This window comes from Zootoca vivipara, chromosome Z1 (assembly GCF_965207765.1).
Source record: "Zootoca vivipara chromosome Z1, rZooViv2.hap1.1, whole genome shotgun sequence".
NCBI lineage: Eukaryota > Metazoa > Chordata > Lepidosauria > Squamata > Lacertidae > Zootoca > Zootoca vivipara.
In genome coordinates, this window is record NC_142583.1 from 15,824,188 (window position 1) to 15,847,348 (window position 23,161).

At 39.0% G+C, this 23,161-nt stretch overlaps 1 protein-coding gene across 13 annotated transcripts in view; it reads left to right on the top strand.

Annotated features, from left to right (window-relative positions):
* Positions 1–23,161, top strand: part of FRYL (FRY like transcription coactivator) — a 144,847-nt gene that overhangs the window by 48,723 nt on the left and 72,963 nt on the right. For 8 of the 13 annotated variants that reach the window (XM_060278893.2, XM_060278896.2, XM_060278894.2 and 5 more), the window contains exons 2-12: positions 4,816–5,015; positions 9,360–9,413; positions 10,601–10,740; positions 11,108–11,204; positions 12,526–12,605; positions 13,677–13,757; positions 14,641–14,809; positions 15,900–15,992; positions 17,569–17,667; positions 18,148–18,249; positions 21,182–21,226. In XM_060278893.2, the coding sequence (XP_060134876.2) occupies positions 4,896–5,015; positions 9,360–9,413; positions 10,601–10,740; positions 11,108–11,204; positions 12,526–12,605; positions 13,677–13,757; positions 14,641–14,809; positions 15,900–15,992; positions 17,569–17,667; positions 18,148–18,249; positions 21,182–21,226 (1,080 nt within the window). In that variant the 5' untranslated portion in view covers positions 4,816–4,895. Of the gene's footprint in view, positions 1–3,431; positions 3,540–4,815; positions 5,016–9,359; positions 9,414–10,600; positions 10,741–11,107; positions 11,205–12,525; positions 12,606–13,676; positions 13,758–14,640; positions 14,810–15,899; positions 15,993–17,568; positions 17,668–18,147; positions 18,250–21,181; positions 21,227–23,161 lie in introns of those variants that run through there. The other 5 variants (XM_088660892.1, XM_060278891.2, XM_060278897.2 and 2 more) reach the window with 2 other exon arrangements.

A 23,161-nucleotide genomic window follows, 5' to 3' on the forward strand; every position in this document is an offset into this window, starting at 1 on the left:
CAACCAGCCTAAGGCTCTAAATTCTTCAGAGAATTGCTAGAGGCATTATTGGGCCCAAGTATAATACAAAGGTGTTGCCTACTAGAAAAGAAAAATACATATGAGTCACGTCAATCTTTCTGTTCCTCCAAGCCCAAATGGCACTGTTCAAAGATATTTACCTGCCTCGGATTCTTTCTTCTCCTTGAAGGGAACAAAGAATCAGTATGCTACTTTATGCCAAGCAAGTCTTGATCCCTGGGTGTGTAATCTGGTAGCACATAATGGCCTTCATCAGATCTGCAGTAGCTGAACACAATTCTTTAAAAAGAAGCACACAGACAGAGGTGCTGTCATCTAATATGGCACTCATAAATATAATTTTCTAGTTCTCGCTGGTCTTTGAGATGGGTATATTGGCACGTCTTCCTTAGTCAGTTACATGGCATGGAGAGAAAGGGAACAGGAAGAGAAGGCTTCATTTTCCTCCCTCATTGGAGGAGAAGGGGTGTGACTTAGCTGAGTCCAGAAATCTAACTTTGTGATCTCAACCCCTTTTTTCACTAACCAGCACTCATGCATGGTTATGTTTGCACAACTGCCAGGACTGCCTCTTGGCTTCATGTTAGCACTGCTAACATGGGGTGTCCTAAAGGTGCTAGTTGCCTTGGTGGCACACCTCATACAAAGGTAGTTATTTGCCTTTGCTTTGATGATTTTTTCATCAGGGCCGTCTCAAGCACACCGGGCGCCCGGGCGCCGTGGTGCGAGATCGCTCCGGCGCCCCCCCACTCTGTTTCTTACCACGGCTGGTGGGCGGGTGCAGCGTGCAGCATGGTTTCCGCGTGGCAGAACCGGGCCGGCGCCCTGGCACCCCGCGCCACCCAGACTACCCCTAGAGCCGGCCCTGGTTTTCATACATTTCCTCAATAGGAGCCAAGGCTAGAGAGTATTTAGACCATTCAGTTTTGTCTCATGATCCATAGGCTTGCCAATTGTGATGAAAGGTTGCACCAATTCTTGGAGCACTTAGAAGTGGTCCTAGAGTGGTTTATAGACTATGTTAGCAATCCTTATGGAGCAGAAATGTGACTATCATGTCTGAGCCAGAGTTTTCCACTGTCTTCCAATAATTAGTGTATTTCCTCTCTTTCTCTCTCATATACATCTATGAGACTGCTTAACCATATCATTATTATATTAGTTTTAATGTCTTCATGAAGTCACTACTATTCTAAAACAGTTTGATACATTTTGAGAAGAAAGTTTTTCTTTTGCCACTATTCTTTGCTTGGATGTATTTCGAGAATTGTTTCCAAAATAAAAACACAAATTTCTAAGAAACAATGAATTGGTTCTTGTGGAGTATCTTTCATTTCTGAGTTACTTCAAAGGATAAGGAAAAACATTCTATCTTTGTATTCAGTTCCCAGGACAGATGAAATAGTTGGGAAGTCATTGTTTCAAAAAAATAGATAGCAGGCAAAAGAACAACCTAGTTGCATAACTAGGCAAAGATGCAATAATAATAATAATCTGTTGCAAAGCTGCCTATTTTTGGAGGGGATACAAGATTGATGCCAGGATTGCTAGTAGTTGTTCTTTTTTATTAGAAGATTTTCTTGGTTTACAAAAGTACATCCATTGTCTCAGATTGTAGAGTCTTTTTTTAGATTTGAAGTGAGACATCAGTGTTGTATACAGAATAAGGTTGGGGAAGAAGGGGGTGGGGATAATAATACGTAGCACATATGTTGGGATTTTATGTCAGCATCACTTGGGTAGGTTCTCTTTCTAGTTCTTCTAAGATGCAAAATAAAAAACCAACCAACTTCTGTTCCTTTGTTTCTTTTCAATATTAGCGAAAATGCCAGCATTTCATATGTATTATGGATTTTATAACTTTCTCCTGTTAGGCTCATTTGCAAGATTAGGGACCATTTTAATGGTAATTATTGCTTATCACCCAGGCTCAGAGGAAGAGGTGATCTGAAATACTGTTTTGCAGCTGCTGTTAATCCGTTTTTATAAGCTTAAATGATCCAGTGTTTCTGACAGGGCCAGCCCTAAGGCCAGGCTGGGTGGTGCAGGGCGCCAGGGCGTCGGGCTGCCAGGGGGGGCGCTGCGCAGCTGTGCCCGCCGCGCTGGGAAACGGATTGGGGCGGCGGGGGCGCCAGAGGGATCCGTCGCACCATGACGCCAGGGTGCCAAATATACTTAAGACGGCCCTGGTTTCTGACTTTTCTGGAAGAGTCAACTGTGGTGGGAGTGTTCTTTGTGCAACTTATTTTTATATGATATTCAAAACATCTCTAGGAATGGTAACTTATCTGGTAAACCCAGACCCAGTGCTGGCCCTGTTATTGATCTTTCCAACCACTTTGAACTTGTTATGCTGCAATGTTTGAATTGTATTCCTCTTAGCAGCAGCCTGGTTGGAAATAGCGCATTGTTGGAGGCCTTAATTGCCCTTTTCAGAGAAAAGTTGTCTTGATAAAGTGTGTGACTTTTCAGCTAGCACTAACTTGCTAGTTTTGTGGGGGAAGCCCCAAAAGATAGTTTTGTAGACTTTTGTTCCCTGGTTTATAGAAGTGCTGACCCACAAAGCATTTTGGAGGAACCTTTTCCCAAGGCTAATTCAGCACAATGTCCAGCGAGACTCCAGATACATCCTGCAGTATTTATATGTTTGTTACGGTAATGCCTGAACTGCAAAGAAGTGATGCACATGTGTAGTGGGCTTGTTGTTTGTAACTTAACATTATTGAAAACAATAAATCGTTAATTTTTTTAAAAAAAGTAGGGAACTCCATCTGAGTGAGTGTGGCCTGCCCATAGCATTACTTTTTAAAAATTCTATTTATTTAATCATTTCTTCAACACAAACAACAACTGCAAAAAACACATACAACAGAAACTACTACAACAACACACTTTGACATATCAGATTTGAGCATGCTGATATATACCTATGACCCCACCCCTTTAACAATATTTTCCCACCTCTCTCTCCTTCCCCTACTTCCCACTGCTATCTGTCTTATCGCTTAAATATTAGTTCCAGATTTCTTCATATTTATCCATCCTTATTTTGCGTTGACATGCAATTCATTCGTATGTAGCTAATCTGTCCATATTATCAATCCATATGCTCAATGGAATCTTTTTGTGGCTCTTCCAATTCATCAAAACAAGTTTTTTGCTTCTGACTGCACATATCATGATTTGAGCTCTCCTTGAGCTCCATTTGGAGCTCTTTATTCACCAGACTGCCTGCATTACTATTTTGTTCATATTTATTTATATACCGCCCTGCACCTGTAGATCTCAGGGCAGTTCACAGCTTCTCTGGAATGCTTTCATATAAGACTTGGCATGGTGTTGTCAACTATGGGGCCCATGCCCACATGTGCTCCAGGGTTTTTCCTCTTAACATATATTTGGTTGTATCACAGGTGCTTCTGGGACTGCGAGAGGCCTGCCTTGTCAGGCAATCCTGCTTCCTTAAAGCATTGAAAGTGGGCTGGTCTACTGATAAAAGGATGCCTCTAGTAGCATGAGTAATTATTTTATTACATTCTGTCTGCCTGACCTTGAATCTTTGATACCTCTCATATTTCAAAACAAAATTTAAAAATTCCTTCCAGTAGCACCTTAAAGACCAACTAAGTTTGTCATTGGTATGAGCTTTGGTGTGCATGCACACTTCTTCAGATATCATGCACACGAAAGCTCATACCAATGACAAACTTAATTGGTCTCTAAGGTGCAACTGGAAGGAATTTTTAAATTTTATTTTGTTTTGTTTCGACTACGGCAGACCAACACGGCTACCTACCTGTAACTCTCATATTTCAATTTAAGTTACAGGTAGGTAGCCGTGTTGGTCTGACGTAGTCGAAACAAAATAAAAAAAATCCTTCCAGCAGCACCTTAAAGACCAACTACTGAAAACAACCTTTTGACTAATTGAGTAGCTTAGATAGGTGTTGGAGTTGTAGAGTATTATCTTTGATTGGTATTAAAAGTGGTGTTAAAATGGCATTAAATGGTATAAAATAAAAAAAAGTATATCTCTTTGGTATTAATTTGAACTGGATTTCTTTTTCCAGAAAGGAATATTTTCAAGAGTGTGTCTGTGTTAAAATTGCCATGGGAAATGACTTTAATTTGGTATCTGTTTACTTTTCTAATAAAAACAACTCAAAATAGCTCTGTTGCAGCTATTTTCAAAGTGATATTAGCAGAGTTGCCTAAAGCTAAGATTTTGACAGGAAAATGATTTCAGGCAGAATTTACATTGAGAAGTCAACTATATTTCAGAAATCTGTTCGCCCTTAGTGGCTTTGGAGTCAGAGAATAGGACACATAGAATAATTGTATTTTCTTGGCTTTTAAAATGTGTTAACTGGCCTCAAGATTTAAGATCTGAAAATATAAGAGGGGATGGATTATTTTCAAAGGAAAGAAACGAATGCAAATATGCAGTATTGTCTCTAGAATCCTTTTTATGCTTCCTCATTATGTAATCTTGTCAATGATTCATATCCTTGAATTTAAGAAACATAATCAGCAACAAGAACTACACATATGAAAATATGATTGTATCATACTTTTGAAGTACCTTACAAGTATATTTTCTTTGCTGGCTGTATTTGGTTCCTTCTTTGTTGCTAATTAAAACATAAGGAAGTGGTCACAAAATTAGAGTTTCTTTCCTCCTCTATTAGAGGCACTTATTAATCTGTTAACTTAAAATGTTTTGCTACTTCTGAGAAATGCTGTGTTGATGTTTCTGATTTTATTATTGATGATCAATATCTCTTTTCCATCTAGCATCAGCACCAGCCAGAAGCGTTACTAAACGCAGAATTTCTCCCAGCATCAACTCTACCTGGGAAAAGAGAAGTGTCATCATGTCTAATATAACCATTGATCCAGATGTCAAACCTGGTGAATATGTCATCAAGAGCCTCTTTGCAGAGTTCGCTATTCAAGCTGAAAAGAAAATTGAAGTTGTAATGGCTGAACCTTTGGTGAGTTCATCTATATAGCCTTCACTCAATTGTTCATGTTCTTCTGAAATGGTTTAACCTTATTTTGATATCAAGAGGACTTTGAAATTGGCTGAATAGAATAGGGTTGCCATACGTCAGGGAAATCCCAGACATGTCCTCTTTTGGGGGGCATTTTAACATTTTAAAGAAGATATCTGGGATTTTGGGGGGGTATTTATTTCTATTTTTTCTTGGCTCGGGTGTGGGCGGTGCAGGCATGGGGTGGCTCGGGCAACTCTGCACACTGTGGCCACTGCCAGCCTGAGCCGGGGAAATAAGAATGGTACCTAGGAGGATGTCCAATAGAAGAGAGATGGGGCTCTCAAGCCTGTCCAGCCTTGATGGATAATATTAGAAAGTATTTTTTACAAATCCAGTTGAATTGAATTGAATTATTATAGACAAGGCATAGTGTGCTACCTCTGTCTCCCACTACCAACAGTAGCCCCCACAACTCAGTTGCCTCCAGATAAAGGTGCAACAAGAGCAGCTATTAAAAATGTAGAAAAAGCTGGTGCATATAATTTTGTAACTTATCTTTTCTGGAACAGGTTTTATAGTGTTTTTTGGGTTAGAGCTGTCTGACTCTGAGGTATGCAGCTTTGACTTGGGTAGAAGGACCCTCTACAATGTGAATATTTGGTTCATGTTGTGAGCATATCAATTTTAAAATGTAAATATGGTAGCTACAAGAAGTAAGGTATCATGTAAGGTAGATCAAGATCAAGCACTAGAGAGTTTCATACATGTTATGATTGACCCATCCAGTGGTTTGCAAGTTTCACATTCTTTCATCACTGAATTTTAGTAACTCACCAGCTTTTTATTTTAATTATTGCACTACACTTTTCAACTTATGTATCTTAAGCAACTAGATTTCAACCTACAATATAGCATATTGATTAAATGTATCAGCCTTTTGTAATATAATAGTTCACTCTAGACAATTTATTTAACCCCTGCATGATAAAATTAATTTTCTTTGTATGAGAAAATTAGCTGTTGCACATGGTACATTTCTGTTACTATAAGAAAAAAACTTGACACTTAGGGCAACAAAAATTCAAGAACGCAGAGCAGCAAAGGTTTATGATATGCACTGATGATCTTGCATGTATATTATAAGTTGCAGCTTTTCAAAAACCTTATTGTATTGTTTACTTGTGGAAAACGGTTGACTTTTGGCAGCCTTCTTCACTGATAAGTGATCAGAGGAAATATAATTCATTTTCTTTGAAAAACAGAATAGGTACAATAAACCACTATTTGCTCACCTGTTGTAACTCCTTTTATATGTGAACTAAGGCCATAATTGGGCTGATTATGGCCTTAGTTCACACTTAAAAGAAAAGTATACCATTTTAGTAGTAAAGTAATAAAATATTATAGATTTATTATAGGCATTGTAACGTTCTCATGTGTCACCTGTTTCTATCCTAAGTAGTTTTCAAGCTTTATTTTTTATCATGCTTCAAAATTTCCAGAAATTTAACATCTTTAACTGTAAATGCACAGTTACAGGTAGGTAGCCGTGTTGGTCTGAGTCGAAGCAAAATAAAAAAATTCCTTCAGTAGCACCTTAAAGACCAACTAAGTTTATATTTTGGTATGAGCTTTCGTGTGCATGCACACTTCTTCAGATACCACAAATGTAAATGCCACATCATATTAGAACTACTGTGTGCTTCCCGTTCCAGATTAATGTAAATATGTTCAGATGTTATGATGAGCCACGACCCCACTCTCAAGGGATTTATTCAACTAACTTTTACCTACTGATATTTTTCATGGTCTACTTTGTCTAAACGTTAGTTAAATACAACCCATATGTTACACCACCTTTCTCTGACATGACTGTGAGCTGATCAGAATCTTTTGCTTCCAATTTTTATTAACTGTGATTTAGTATTGTATCCAAATAGTAAAGTGGTGGTTAATCTTAGCTATGTTTTTTGGGTGAACCAAGTAGCTCCACAACACAAGGTTTGAAATTAGATTGTTTCAAACAAGCCATCCAGTTTGTCAAGTTTAGACAAAGCATCAAGCTGTGATGGATCAAAAATGGAACAGAATGCTTAACCCCTCTTTGCTGCCATACTGGAGGTGGAAAGCAGAGGGAGAGCATCTGAGCACAAGATTTGCTGCAGCTTTTTTCACGTTATGATTGGCCATCATTTTTATCATGATGTTCAAATGCAGCCACTATCTAAAACCACAGAGGTCCCTCATGTTTGCTCCCTGATCCAGCTTTATTCTTCTCATATAAAGAGAGAGATGGAAGAAGCAAAGAACTGTAGCTACACTGACTAGAAAGCAACTCCTGACTGCTTCGTTTCTTTTATTTTTTTAATACATACTTTAACTGTGACCCTGGAAATAATAATGGAATCAATACCTCAATCTAGTATGTTCCTCAAGGGGCAAAAAAAAATGGGAAGGGGGGGATCTGGTGCATTTTGGCCGAACTGCTAGAACAAGTGGTGCTGCTCTTTCACAGCTGGCTGCTTTGGCATGTGCTGACTACAGTGATAACAGCAGGGAGTGTCTGCTCTCGCTGTAGGAATTGTCAATAAAGTTGCATCCTAAAGGAAGATCATACCTTGGCAAATGCATGAACAGAATGTCAACAACAAAACCAATAATGAAAAGCAAGTGGAAAACTGCTTTGTGAAACAGCAGGGGAGGGATAGGCAATAATTCATACTGGATTCCCCCCCCCCATTTTGTATTTGTGTATTATTAAGCAAACAAACAACGTAAAGACCTGTTTTCAGGATTCAAAGGAATGCTATGAGTGGTTTATCATGTGATAAAAAAATCACAAGGAGGAAAGGTAACAGGAATGTAATTCTCAGAATGGCAAAAACTGTTCTTCCTCATTGGGTCAGCATTGCAAAGGTCATACTGTCTTCTGAGAAGGATAAGTGCTAATGGTTTTCTCTGCCCTTCATAAAATTGAAATGAAGCTTAGTGTAAGCTAAAACCAGCTAATTATGGCCCTTCAAGTGGAGTTGGTACAAATAAAGAAGAAACTGGCCAGGGGGGGGGGCATTTGTATAGAATTTTGTACTTGGTGTTTTCAATGTAATGCCCCCTGTGTACTTGTTAATTTTATTGTCCTACTATGCTCACTGTTTGTAGCTGTTCATATAGTTCCTTGGAAAACCTAATATAGTTCTCAAAGCAGGGGTGGGAAACCATAGCCCAGGGACCAAGTACACCCCCCGCCCTCTCTATCCAGTCTGAAATGTGTCCTTTAATGGCAATAATGCCTCTTGGTCAACTGGATAGAGGATGAAGGGATGTGCATGTGTGACTCCTCTACTATGCCTTTAATGTGGCTATTAAGTGAAATTTCTAAGAAGTGAAATAGAAGGGTTGCTAACTTTTTTTCTTAACAGGATCGTGCATTTTTAATGGGGTTGCCAACTTTTGCTGGCTGTTGCTGCTTCTTTCTCTGTAACAACCAGTTCACTGGGTGACATTAGCTGGGGCGCATGTTGGTGCATATGAATTCTTGCCCTTATAAATAGTGCGTGATTTCTTATTTAATTAGGTTATTCCTCCTTCCTTCCTTCTTTCCTTTTTGCAGTGAGTTTAGCACTTTCTATTTCAAGTTTGTGTGATGAGAGAGTTATATAGGTACAGCCTTCTCAAAAACGTCATCTACCAGTAATTCAATCAACAACAAAAATCCCTTCCATTTTAACATTTTGTTTTAAGGGCTTTCTATGTTCACTCAATCTCTAAAATGCCTGGAAATTACAGCTGTTAAGGCTCATACCCTTAGCAGACATTTCATTTAGGCAGTATTGATATAGTATGGTATCCTATTCTGTGATTAATTTCAGCTGCTTCACTGCATTGGGGCTGGATGGCAGTCAATGGCACTGTGGTGGACCAAAGTCCCAGATTTGTCCATGTGGAATAGACACATGGAGTGTATGCAACTGTGAGGGACAGAGGATATCGCGAAGTCCCTCCCCTCCTGAGTTCAAGCCCATCCCCGAGCGCAGGGGAAAGCAGGGAGAGTTCCGATTCCAGTGATTCAAGCTGAGAAGATGTGTTCTTGTAAATAGCATTGCCTTCAGCACTGTAAATACGCAGCACCAATAAAAGATAAAATGCAGAGCGGTGTAGAGTCGTTACTCTGAAGTAGCCCACTCCGGCCACTGTGACAGCAACAATTGAAGTTACCATTCTACTTTACAAGTGCCCAACCAATCTAAAAAGAGGGCAAGGATAAGCCTGAATTATTTGGCATTTGGGGTGCTTGATCTGTTGGGTACAACTTGGTGTTTTAACTTACTATTTTAATTCTAGGAAAAGCTCTTGTCAAGATCTCTTCAGAGAGGTGAAGATCTTCAGTTTGACCAGGTTAGAGAAGCTTTCTGTTACAATTTGTTGCTTTCCTTGAAAATAGATTTCATCTCCATAAAATGGGCTAAAATTTGTCCAAAACATAAATGAAAATTATAAAAAAATTCACTTTTTAAATTTTTCATTTGTCTTCCATTTTAAAATGTTTCATTTTCTGAAGTTTGGGGAGGGCATGGCAGAAGAAATCATAGAAGACTTTCAAAGACTAATATCTAATGGATGTGACTTGGCTAAGGATATTTTAATTCCTGTTGATGTTGGCCAATACAAGTGTGGCTGCACTTGTTGGTCAAATCTAGTTTTGGATTATATCTTGTCTTGAAATTATTTCAGAGTTAGGACTGTCATTCAGTTAGGAGCATCTTAAAACATATGAGACTTAGTTGATCAATTAATCCATTAAAGTTGCATTAAAGCATGAGCTTTTGAATGTGTTTTTTTAATAAAAAAAATCTTGCTTTTTATCCCATTAATAAGCCACAGAGGTACATGCACAGCTGTTAGCCAGACTAGGAGGGAAGCAATTTTAGGTGATTTTGTCCTCACTTTTCAGCTCCTCAGTAGGATTGCCAGACTCAATAGAGGACAGGACTTCTGTGCCTTTAAGTCTGGAAACCTTGAAGAGAAACCAGCAGACCCTTTGCTTGGAAATTAAACAAAGGGTCTGCTGGTTTCTCTTTAAGGTTTCCAGACTCAAAAGAGAGCAGGGCAATTAAATGCACAGAAGTCCTGTCCTTTATTGAGTCTGGAAACCCTACTCCTCAGTCCTGCTTATACCTGCTCAAATCCATTCCAAAGTGTTAGGGAAGAGATGAAAATTCCTTCCCATTCTGCTGATGGAAGATTTGCCACCAACTGAGCAACATTGTTGGATGCAATCCTGTATCTTTAAAATAACAGGAAAGTAATGCTACAACATTAGTTCTGTCAACATTTGTGAAGATTGATTACTTAGGGATGGGGAACCTGTGTCTATCTCTCCATATGTTAATGGACTCCCAGCTCCCATTATGTACATGTTGATTTTTATTCCAGATTGAAAAATGACAAAGCAAGGCTGTTGCAATATGTAGTGTTGATATGTACATGTGTCATATCCAAAAATACATAAGAAGGGGGAATGCTGTGAAAAGATGCTGCATAAATAAAACCACTTTGTGCACCCAAACTTTTCCTCTTTACAGTTGATAAGCTCTATGAGCTCAGTAGCAGAGCACTGTCTCCCCTCCTTACTGCGTACCTTGTTTGATTGGTACAAACGCCAAAATGGAACTGAAGATGAATCTTATGAGTACAGACCTCGATCCAGCACAAAATCCAAGGGGTGAGTGGGTGTCTGTGATCATTACCTTTAGGATATAATGATTTCTTAAGTTAAACTTGCTGCCCCAATAATTAAGCATTTCATCATGAATGATCTTATTATTGCTATAATTTCCAACTTTGCTTCTAAAAATAAAGTTGATAGATTCACAAGAGTTTCCTAGTGGGTTTTTCCTTCATAACATTTTTCTTTTCTGCTACTATGAAATTCCAGATAGTGTAGAATAGCAGGATGGGGAGGGGCGCAACAGAGTGGAAAAGACTCACTTGACTGGTCGTGCCAACAAATGAAAAATATAAAACATAATATGCATCATATAAATGTATCTTTTAAGAGGAAAAGAGTCTTATGTTTGTTTTTGTTTCAGGGATGAGCAGCAGCGTGAGAGGGATTATCTACTTGAAAGGAGAGACTTAGCTGTAGATTTTATTTTTTGTTTAGTTTTAGTTGAAGTTCTAAAACAGGTAAGTGCTTTAAGTTTTGCAATCCATGCACTGTCTCTAGTAATTTTTTTATTTTAATTGTTTGATGAATTGAGTATTTGTGTAGTCTGCCTAAATGCTTATGTGCAAAAATGAGACCTATGTAAGCAGAGGACACGTGATATTACAGTAATCCTTTTAGCTGTCCAAAACATTCTTTGCTTCCTAAGCTGTTTTCTCTTATACCTGTACAATTTAGAATCTAGATCCTTTAAATCAAAGCTCCCATGTCAGTGAATAAAGAGATGCAAGTATTAGGATATAGCTTCATTTATTTAGATCCCTGCTTTCCATTGTGGCACACGAGTCGGCAACTGCACATCTGGACTACAGTACTGTAATGCACTCTATGTGGGGCTTCCCTTGCAGCTGGTACAGAATGCCATTGCACAGGGCTGGGGGGGGGGGAGTGGCACTCCTTATCGGGCACATCTCAAGCCCATGCTGAGGGGTTCTGCAGTAACTGCTTATTAGCCACCAAGCCAGTTTTAAGGTTCTACTGCTTACATACAAAGGTAACATTGGGCCAGGTTATCTCAAAAACTTGTCTTGCTCTTCACTGCCCAGTAAAGAATAGCACTATGACCAGCTAATGGAACCCAGTTAGTTTTCCCACAGCCTGGTGATTATTTGCCTATGGTAGCATGGAGATGGGTTTTTCCACCAGTGGCACCACTGATGAATGCTCTCCTTGCTGAAATATGAGAGGCCCCATCAGTGCTGGCATCCCACCGGCTCCTGAAAACACACCTATTTGGGCAAACATTTCCCTAAACTGAACATCTGATGTTGATATTTTAACTGTTTTAATGGTTGTGCTTTTTAATTGTTTGTTTAATTGGCTATTTTACTTAAGGATGTTTCATGTCCCAATGGATTTGTTATTGCCTATATTGATTATGTATTGATTATATCAGTGGTCTCCAAACTTTTTTCAAAGAGGGCCAGATTTGATGAACGGCCGACTAAAGTTGTTGACCTTTTTTTAGGATTGAAGTTAAAAGTTGTTGACCCCTTTTTTAAGAAATGAAATTGTTGAGCTTTTTTAGGATTTTACCCAAGGAAATAAACTGCCACAGGGGCCAGATTAAACCAACCAGCGGGCCACATTAGGCCCCTGAAACGGACGTTGGACATGCCTGGATTATGTAGTTGTAAACTGCTTGGAAGCCATTTTGATGTACAAGTGATATAAAGCACTCTACTCTGAGTTGATGTGTATTTATCAAATTAACATGCAAGTTATTTCCTAACACAACATTTAAGAAGTAATGTTTAGCAACATGTGCCTTCTGTGTTACAGATACCTGTTCATCCAGTGCCTGACCCTTTAGTTCATGAAGTTCTAAATTTGGCTTTTAAGCACTTTAAACACAAGGAAGGGTAAGCACATTTGGCAAAAAATGTACATTTCTTTCGAAAGTTCTTAACTTTGATTTGATTACCCAGTGGACATTGGTCACTGTGGTACCACAGATAAAGATACACTATTGCAAATCTTCAGGTTTAAGGTGTGAATATATTTTTTAAATTTGCTATTAGTTTGCTAATTTTTAATTATATTTTTGTTAAGTGGTATTTTCAAAATCTAATAAGGCCTAGATGTAACATAAAGGGATATATAAGAAAGATTTATTGCTTATTTATAATGATGCCAAAAACAACTTGCAGATGTTTAGCCCAGTTTCAAATAAGTTCTATTTCTATTCTTAGTATGTTCCATTTATTTAGATATTAATCTGAAGCCTAAAAGGAAATTCCTTTGAAATCTATGTGGCTTTGAACCATTTTACATATGATAAAATCCCTACTTCTTTGTAGGGAATGTCAGATAAAATTTATGTGAATATTAGTGTTTTCGTGCATTGTGTACACCATTATTTTATGGAGCCAACTATGCAGTACATGTTATCAAATGTAATTGTCAATACACAGGTTGCCAACCTTATTTACTACTACACGGAAGTGCATCCTGTGTAGAAATTCATCACAATTGTTTTAATCTTTAGTAGGGATGGGCAGCTTTTTTCTGTCAGGGTTGGATTTCCTGTAGCAGGCCAGTAAAAATGGGTGGAACTGAATACAGTCATGGGTGGACCTTCTCCCCCCACCTCTCGTTCCCTTTCCACTCTGTGGACTGCCAGAAGAGGGACAGATTGCTCTTGCTAGAGATCTGAACTATGCTTGCATACGACTTTTGAAACTAGGTCAAGGGCTGCAGATTGCCCACCCTGATCTATAACTATAAACCTCAATTATAAGTTTGAGCATATATATATATATATATATATATATATATATATATATATATGGAAGGAAGGATATATATATATATCCTTCCTCCTAGTAGATGGTGTATCTCTTATCATTGTGTGCAGCATTGTACCAGTTGTAGCCATTACTGAGTAGTAAGAAGTTCGTAGTTTTTATTTGTGTACTTCCTTCTATTCACAGGTATTCAGGAACCAACACTGGGAATGTGCATATTATTGCAGATTTATACGCAGAAGTAATAGGGGTTCTTGCGCAATCAAAGTAAGCTGCTCTTTTTACAAGAGGTTTCCAAGATTTGGAACATTCTCCTTTGTGACTTATGTTCATATGGAAATTTTCATGAGTGGTGATTGAAGGTTGTGTGCATCCTTATCTTAGCAATAGCATCTAAATATGTGACATCTTGTAACAGCAGTTCATTGCTAGATACAGTAGTTAGATATATTCCCTTAGCAGCTTCTCTGCTGAAGTGCTTCCTATTTTGAATAAAAAACACGTTTTTTTAAACAGCTGGCACTATTAAAGGTGCAAACGAGTTTTTAGAACACTTGAAAAGTAACCCTGGTTCACGTATCACTTGAAACTATCATTCAAAAGTGCACGCTGCTCAGCTATGGCCTCTCCACTTCTTGCTTCAGCATGCTGAGAGGAAATTGGGCAAAGGCCAACTTGCCATTACAGATGAATCAGTGCTTGTGCTTTGTTTCTCTCCTAACAAACCACATTGGTAAATCAAGATTTGTTCTTTGTTTACCACTGTGGCTTGATAGGAGAGAAACGAACCACAAGTTCTGGTTTGCCCATGAAGGCAGCCCATCCTCCAGCTTGCTTCCTCCATGACACACTGAAAGGAAGGAGTGGGGTGGCACTAAGCACATTCTTTTGAGCAGCATGGAGTAGCACTCAGATTGTTCACAGTGAACCATGGTTTCATCCAATGTATGGTTTAATGTGATCTGAGAACTGGAGCATAGTAGAATGTTGAGGAGCAGTCCCAGACTCTTTTCCATATTGTCCAAATGGCCCATGGCTACCCAGCTTTTTAATGGCAGAGGATAATACATATGAACCAGAAAACCTGTTTAAAATATAAATAATCTAAAGAATATTGAACAGCCTTTGTGTCTGCTCTTTCACGATCTAGGTTTCAAGCTGTCAGAAAGAAGTTTGTCACAGAATTAAAGGAACTGCGACAAAAGGAACAGAGTCCTCATGTGGTACAAAGTATCATCAGCTTAATTATGGGGATGAAGTTTTTCAGAGTAAAAATGTATCCTGTAGAAGATTTTGAAGCATCGTTTCAGTTCATGCAGGTAAATTATTTTATTCTGTTTTACTTCTTTCGTGCCCTCATTGTGAACAGCACTTAACAGAGCACAAGGGCACGGGTCTCTGCCCCTGAGGAATTTAGTATTTGAAATTAGACACAGGAGATATTGAAGTGGGAGAGAGAAGTGGAAGAATATTTAACCTGGCTCAGTTGATTAGTGTGTGGTGCTGATAATGTCAAGGTTTCAGGTTCGATCCCCATATGGGACAGCTGCATATTCCTGCATTGCAGGGGGTTGGACTGGATGATCCTCTACAGCAGGGGTCAGCAAACTTTTTCAGCAGGGGGCCACTCCACTGTCCCTCAGACCTTTGGGGGAGGGGTGGACTATATTTTGAAGGTGAAAAAATGAACTAATTGCTATGCCCCACAAATAACCCAGAGATGCATTTTAAATAAAAGGGCAGATTCTACTCATGTAAAAACACTCCGATTCCCGGACTGTCCGCAGGCCAGATTTAGAAGGCGATTGGGCTGGATCCATCCTCCGGGCCTTAGTTTGCCTACCCATGCTCTACATTTCTATGATTTTATGTGATTGCTTCCATAGCATGTGCTTAGCTACAGGCTTTGTAACAGTGCGGCATGGGAACTAGGTTGCTGAGCTAATGACTTCACAAAAAGCAGGTTTTGAGGAGGGATTTGAAAAAAAAGAGGCAGAAAAAGAATCATTTAAACAGGGAGACAATTCCAAGCATATAGGCCTGCAAAGAGGAAATGATAGAGTTTTTGAGGGGGGAAGAGACCTTTGGATGCTGAGGGTGGTGAAATTGAAGGTCATGGACAGGATTCTTTTGTAGTCTTCGAAAACATTAGGGATTGATCCTTGGACATTTTACATTTAAAGCATGTACTGTATTGCTGAGCCATGCACCTTCCCATAAAACAGCATGGAGAAGCTGCTGCTCCTAATGGTTCCATGTTAGACCTTTAATGGGCTCAATTGATTTGCAGCTAATGCATACTAAATGTTGGCACTGCATAGCCACATTTGTTTTTAAAAGGCCAGTGTTTGGATTTCTCATATATGAACATGGGAAGCTCTTAATAATCTGTTAACTGTTTTCTTACAGGAATGTGCACAGTACTTTTTGGAAGTAAAAGACAAAGACATAAAGCACTCACTGGCTGGTTTGTTTGTAGAAATACTCATTCCTGTTGCTGCTGTAAGTAGATTTCATTCTTCCACAGAAGCTGTGTGTGTGTGTGTGTGTGTGTGTGTGTGTGTGTGTGTGTGTGTGTAGGTATAGGCACGTGTGCACATGTTTTCTTCCCTCATTTGACTGTGTTGCTTAGACAAAGATCTGGTTCGTGTGTAATAACAGTAAGCCAAAATATGGCTTAGCATGAATGCACAATCATGAGAGTTTCTGGAAAGGAGATTGCAGCTAATGTGCTTCTACCTCTGCCACCTCTTGCGCTGCGCTGCGCTGCGCTGCTGTGAACTAAGCCATGGTTTGGCTTAGCATGTCATCTGAACCTAGGCTCATGGTTTGTCTTCTGTGGGCAAACTACAAACTGTAAACCTTGGTTTGCAAGTTTGGTTTACAGCTCATGGTGTATCTAAAGCAAGATAAGCCAGAAGCATAGGTTCGGACAACTCACTAAGCCAAATCATGACATAGCGCAGCAGAAGGAGGAGCAAAATGGCCATGATATTCTCTCTAGGAGGCTTCCCGCTTACAGATTCACACTAACCCATAGTTTAACTTAGTGTTACATGTGAACCAGCTCTGTTCCCCATGACATACCAGTGATTATTGTGGGTCTGTTCAGGCCTGCAGATGTATGCTTTAAAGTATGCTGGGAATTAATCCAAAGTTAGTTGCTTCAGTTGTCTCAAACCTTCCATTAAACCTGTAAACAAAAGAAGACCAAAGCATTACCTCTCTCACAACTTTGGTGAAAGAAATATTTTTTCCTAAAGCAAAATCATTTTTACAAAATTGTAAGGTAATGGGACCCCTGACCATTAGGTCCAGTCATAACCAACTCTGGGGTTGCAGCGCTCATCTCGCGTTATTGGCTGAGGGAGCCGGCTTCTGGCGAACCAGAGCAGCACACGGAAAATCTTTGTTCTCAATTCTGTTTTTTATTATTATGTAAAATAGAACTCTGTTGATTCAGGATCTTCAAAAAAAGTATTGTTTATGTATGTGGATGCATGTAAATGTCAGCTGATGTCTTGATTAAAACCAACTAAAAGATTTTGATAGCCTTATTATAAATGCAGCTGCCTCTTTAGAGATTGCATACTAAGATTAACTTCAACCTAGTGAGAGTCTTGGCCATATGTGGAGCCATACCATGGGGATAAAGTAGGATCTGATCCAAGCCGCAGCATATATCATCATTTCTAGGTATCAGCCAGGTATGTCAGGGAGATCCAGCACTTTAAAAATGCAGTACAACTTTGATAAGATCCTGTCCTCTTCCTGGTGGTCCTGATTAGTGGATTGGAATGAAGCATACAAGAGCCTGTGATTCAGAATCAATTTTCTCCATTGATAGGGTTGTATTATTTTTAAACCTAATTACATGTAAACGTTTATTGCTTGACTAACTTTAGTGCTGCGCGATATATTGCACATTCATTTCATATGAGTCGCAAGACTTAAATGAAATCTGTAAGGTGTTTTAAAGTGCTTATTTCTCAGAGCCTTTTATCATGTTGTGAATTTCAGTGTCTTTGTTTCCTTTTCTAAAGAGTTCTTTTTGGTCTATTTCTTTATTCGACATTAGGCTGTTAAAAATGAAGTGAATGTGCCATGTCTGAAAAACTTTGTGGAAATGCTTTACCAGACTACCTTTGACCTGAGCTCAAGAAAGAAACATTCATTGGTATTTGAAAATGTTTATGTTTTGAGTATTTGTCCAGAACCCATGTATGCAATTTAGCAAAGTAGCATAGAACCATATAATTGTAGCCTTGGATGGGACTCTGAGAGTGTTCTAGTCCAACTTCCTGCATTATAGGAATCTCAACATTCAGCCCCCATTCAATTTGAAACCCTACTGAACCCCACTTAGCTTTGCAAATGTGCTAACAGTTTTAATGCTGCACTACTAGGAGATTAGTAGTCACATAGATATCAGGAATTGCCAGCGACATAGGACTCAGAAGTTGAATGACTGAGAAGTAGAGCAGTAAGCAGTAGTCTTATTTGATTTGAGGATTGTTTGATTTATTCCCCCTCCCCAAGTTTAGTGAAACAGCTTTTTAAACTGCAGAACTCTGTAACTCCGTGTGGAAATCTTTCAATTATTCTCTTACGTAATTCTGAAAGATAAATTTGACAAGTTATTTTCCTCCTCAAACAGGCTTTGTATCCACTGATCACCTGCTTGTTGTGTGTCAGTCAGAAGCAGTTTTTTTTAAATAATTGGCATATCTTCCTGCAGAACTGTTTGTCCCATTTAAAGGTAAGGACAATTCTCTTAATATTTGTGAATGTCTGTGTGTGAGTGCAGCAGACCTCCACCCATGCAGCAGAATGACAGTTCCCCTTTATCGTCATGTTTAGCAAAATAAATAAAATCTGCATAATTTCAGTCCTGATTCTCTGTGATTTTATTTATCCCTTTAACTGTTGCTTATCCTCCTTACAGTCCATATTTATCAATACTGCATATTTCCTTGATATAATATCTTTAACTGCGAGTTCATTATATAATAGAGATTTAAAAACTGTCAGATTCCTCCTAATCTCATGCCTTTGAATCATATCATGGGTTGTATCTGTTGAAACCCATTGACTAACTTAAGCCCATTGATTTCACTGGGTCTGCTTTGAGTATGACTTAGTTGGATACAACAACATATTCTTAGCTTTGTAAATATTGACGTTAGATATAAATTCCAGAAATTTTTATTTGCTCTGATCAAATGTCAAAAAGCTACATGCATTAATATTGAGATACGTTACTTTCCACTCAGTAAAATTACTTATTCCATAAAATCAGAGTAAACTTGAGGAGATTCAGGTGAAATTTCTGGGATAAAGATTCGACCAAATTTTAATAATACCTGATATTGTTTTGCGTATCTTGTTCTTGTTTTTTAAATACAATATTTTCGAGATAAATCATATACCTTCTTGCTCTGCGTCATGTCTTTCCTTCCATTCTTTCTTCCACCAATGCACAATTCTTATGTTGGTGCCTGCAATCCCTCTAACCTCAGTTTCTGCATTTTATGAAGGCCAATTCTCTGGTGATTAAAAGGTGATTAAAATGTTTGACTCTTACTGAGAAACATCTGTGGAATGGGAATCATTAAAACTAGGAAGATGAAAATAAAATTTGGGAGGACTTTAATTTTAATTACTGATATTCTACCAAACCAAGAAGCTATATTTGTTCCAGTGTTGTGAATTTTTCGATCTGCTTAATTTGATTAGTCAAAATAACTTACGCATTGAGATCCTAGCTATTTGCAAGTTAACTATTAAAGGTACACCAAGGCCCAGCACAACTTAAATTGCTCAGGCAACAAACCATTCATGACCAATTTATTATGCTCATGATCTGGGGCCTTCTTGAATGCTCCATGAGGCATGAATATCTGTCACTAGAGGGGGATATTACCCTGTGCATGCATCAAAGTGCACTTTATGTTCACCCAACTAAGACAACAAGGGAGGGGAGAGCATCAGAGACTAGAATGGTTATGTATAAGATGGTTCTCCAGCGTAATCTTGCCTTCCTACATGGTTTCTATATCACTTTGTTATAGAGAATGGTGTGGGTTCAGTCATATGTGCATAGCAAACATGCCATTTCCATACTGTTAGGGTATGGTCCCAAGATTTGCTTATGGTGAAATTGGCCACAGTTGACCACTTTTGAGTCATGTTTATTTCAATGGAAGAGTTGAAAACATGTATTCCCTCTTACTGAATTCAAAGGACTTAACAGAGTATGTAGATTTCCATTGATGTACAAATACATCCATTCCTTTGATAAAATGGATTTAATAAGGCAAAATATTTAATGAATTTCTGCTGGTGATAGGTTGATATTAACAACTGGAGTCTTTTATTTCATCTTGTTAAAAGTGTTTCTTGCAGCTGCCTTTGTGAAAACTTCAGAATTGTACCTATGTTTTAAACTACGTAAATAATAGTGAAACATGCAAAATCTAGCAGCTAGGTGTTTTATCGTAGGATCATCTCCACATATAATTTTATATCGTGTCAAGGTTTTGTCGATTTCCTTTACACATTTGCAGCTATTTTGCAGTGTCTACTTTTTGTTTGTCTCTGTCTACTTGCTATTGAAGCTTTCTCTGTGTAGCATATAGGGGGGTGCTGGTATCTTTCACTTCTTTTAACCCTTATTGCTGGCAACGGATGCATAAAATTTCTGTTGTTAGGGACTTTAATTAGAAATCATAAAGCATGTGTTTGATACTTTAACATAGTTTTGTTGACCCTTAACAACACAACATTTTATTATGGGGCTCTGTTCAACAGAAATGGCACATAACATTTACAGTACTAACTGTATTTGAGGATTTCATCTCAGATTTCAAACTTTCATACTAGAATTTACAGCAATATTCCTGCTGTATATTGAGATTTTGATCTCTTTTTTAGTCACCAAATGCATATAACAATTGATTTGAATTTTTTCCACTTTCAGAAATAATTTGAAAATATAAGGCAGGTTTTTATTTATGTTTTAAAAAAACATATAGTGGTCCTTGGTGCCCTGGCTAATGGCAGAGGCTAGAGTATATCTTCCTATGGGTCTGCAGCCCTAGTGTAACTGGCAGCTGGTACAGAGTGTTCTTCCTTGAAGGAGGAGTGAAGCAAATGGTCTGTAGCTCCTTTGGCTCATGAATGAAGCTAGGTTGGTCACCCCTTTGGCATGATGTTCTTCCTGGAAGGCAGGAGTGGAGCCTTCAAGTTGCCGTGGCCACCTGACTAGTGGCAGAGACCAGAGTATGTTTCCCTTCAATTCTGCAGTCCGAGCTAATGAGCATAAGGCTGGGACAGAGTGGCAGCAGTGTTTCCTGGTGGCAGTGGTGCTGCCACTTACAGGGTGAGAGCAGGTACCTTTGGGTTGGAGGTGGCAACCTCACTACCCTCCTACTCCACCCTATCTTTGTTCTGGTGAGCAACACCATTGCCACTAGGAGGAGGAGGAAGATGATGTTCTCCATCCCACACCACTATTGCAGGTGTCTGGCAGTGGTGTCTTATCTGCAAAAAGAAAAGTGTTTCTGCTGAATAGAGCCCCCGTAAGCAGCTTTCTGTTTGTGCTTTTTATTATTTTATTTTTTCATCTAACATGCATGTGCTTCCCGTTCTCATGTTTGTTATGTTTTGCTGTCTTGCATTGCTTTATTTAGATGCCATCTAACAACAGTATCAGAAAACAAATAGAAACTCTCCAGGTAAGTTAATATGTTGTATTAGCAAAGTAAGAAATAGCTTGGTCTGACTTTTTGGGGGGTTTGATTGTTGCATTGTATGTCCTGTTTGGTTGTATGCAAACTGCAATCACAGTGTGAAGAAGCAACTGCAGAAATAGTAGCTAATCTTTGAAAGGAAAATCAGGAGTAATTTACAGTAGTTTCAGTGGATAGAAGAAACAACTGCACACGTGGTATAGTTTAACGCTAAATACATTCCTGTTGCACTTGTTAAAAATGCTTCATGTATGTGAGTGCACAAAGAAATATGTTATCTCAGGGAGAGAAAGCTATGGCTTTCATACCACATTCTCCCTTTCTCCTCTCCTAGTCAATATGACAACATGTAGACCGTGCTAGGGGCATTGTAAGAATGAGGAGGTATGTGCATGATTTTTCATATCTGCATCCTCTGTTCCAGATATGGCACCCTGTGGCTCTCCAGATGCTCTTGGATTACACCTGCCATTACATTTGACTACTGGCCATGCTGGCTAGTACTGATGGGAGTTGAGGTCCATCAACCTTTGGAGATCCACAGGTTCCCAATCTTTGCTCTATTCATCCCTGTGCTTTGGATTGAACTGAGCATTTTATGATGCCGAGGTCCCCGATTCAGTGTGTAGCTTGTAAGTATAATGAAAAACCACCACCATTCATTATACGTAGTTTGACTTGGATCAATTGCAGGGGAGTGAAGCAAAGCATGTCTACATTAATCAAGAATGAAAACTACGTAACTTTATTTGTGGATCTGCTCTGAGCTTATTGAAAATGTTTGAAAGACATCAGTGGGAGAATGGTACTGAGGATTGAACCAATATTGGCTTCCTTTTAATCTCTATTTCTTGGAATGCTGTTGTTTGCAGTTTAGTTTCTAAATGAGGAGTGGTTGCCCTTTGTCAAGGGCCACATTCTTTCAGGGATAATCTGTCTGCTGCATGCCAGGAATAGGTGGGGCCAGAGTCACTTGATGCCCCCATATCATCACTGCCTTCTCTCTCTCTCTCTCTCTCTCTCTCTCTCTCTCTCTCTCTCTCTCTCACACACACACACACACACACACCATTTATTCTTCATTCATTTTCTTCTTGCCACACATCAGTTTATCCATTCACATACACAAGCACACACACCATTCATCCATCATCTGTTCTGTCTCTTACGTACACCCCATCCATACTGAGACTCTTCCATTGTACATGTAAGTGCACATAAAAAACAAGACGCATATGTCTCACATTAATCCATTCATTCTCTCTCACATGCCCTCCACCCATTCTCACAGGCATGAACACACACTCCGTTCATCAATAATGTATTTGTTATCTCATTTCAAGTTTTAATGTTCAAGTGTGAACTAATGTGGAAACTAAGGAGGTACTTGGGACTAGATATTGTACAATTCTTCCCTGTAGTACATAGTGGAGCAGAACCTGCTGGGATTAAGTGAATTATGGAGTCAATTGCTTTACACGTGCCTTGTTGGCTGGTGTCTCCCAAAGAGAAACAAAAAGCATGCTAAGTTGGCAGATTTCTTAATCTGCTCAGGAGTTAAATACATTGCTAGAGGGCAGCAGGAGCTTGGAGCTTGCTTGTTGTCACCCACATCAGGTGCTGAGGCCTCTAATAGCTCCCACTCTCCACCCGAAGCCTTGCAGACAACATTAGGAAGCTAGTAGCTTGCTAAGCTATTGAGCATTCAGATCCCCTCCTTTGCCCCCTAAACTGATAAGGTCTTTTCTGCTCTGCAGTGAATGGCTGCCCATGAATTTTTATGAAGTAAGAAAAATTAATACTCTTCTTCTAGAATATGTTAAGTGATGCATCTGAGTTAGTCCCTCCTAAGGAAAAACATGAAAAAGGGAGAACTGTCAACTATTCTGTGTTGGCAGCACACTGGGGGACCTTAGCTGT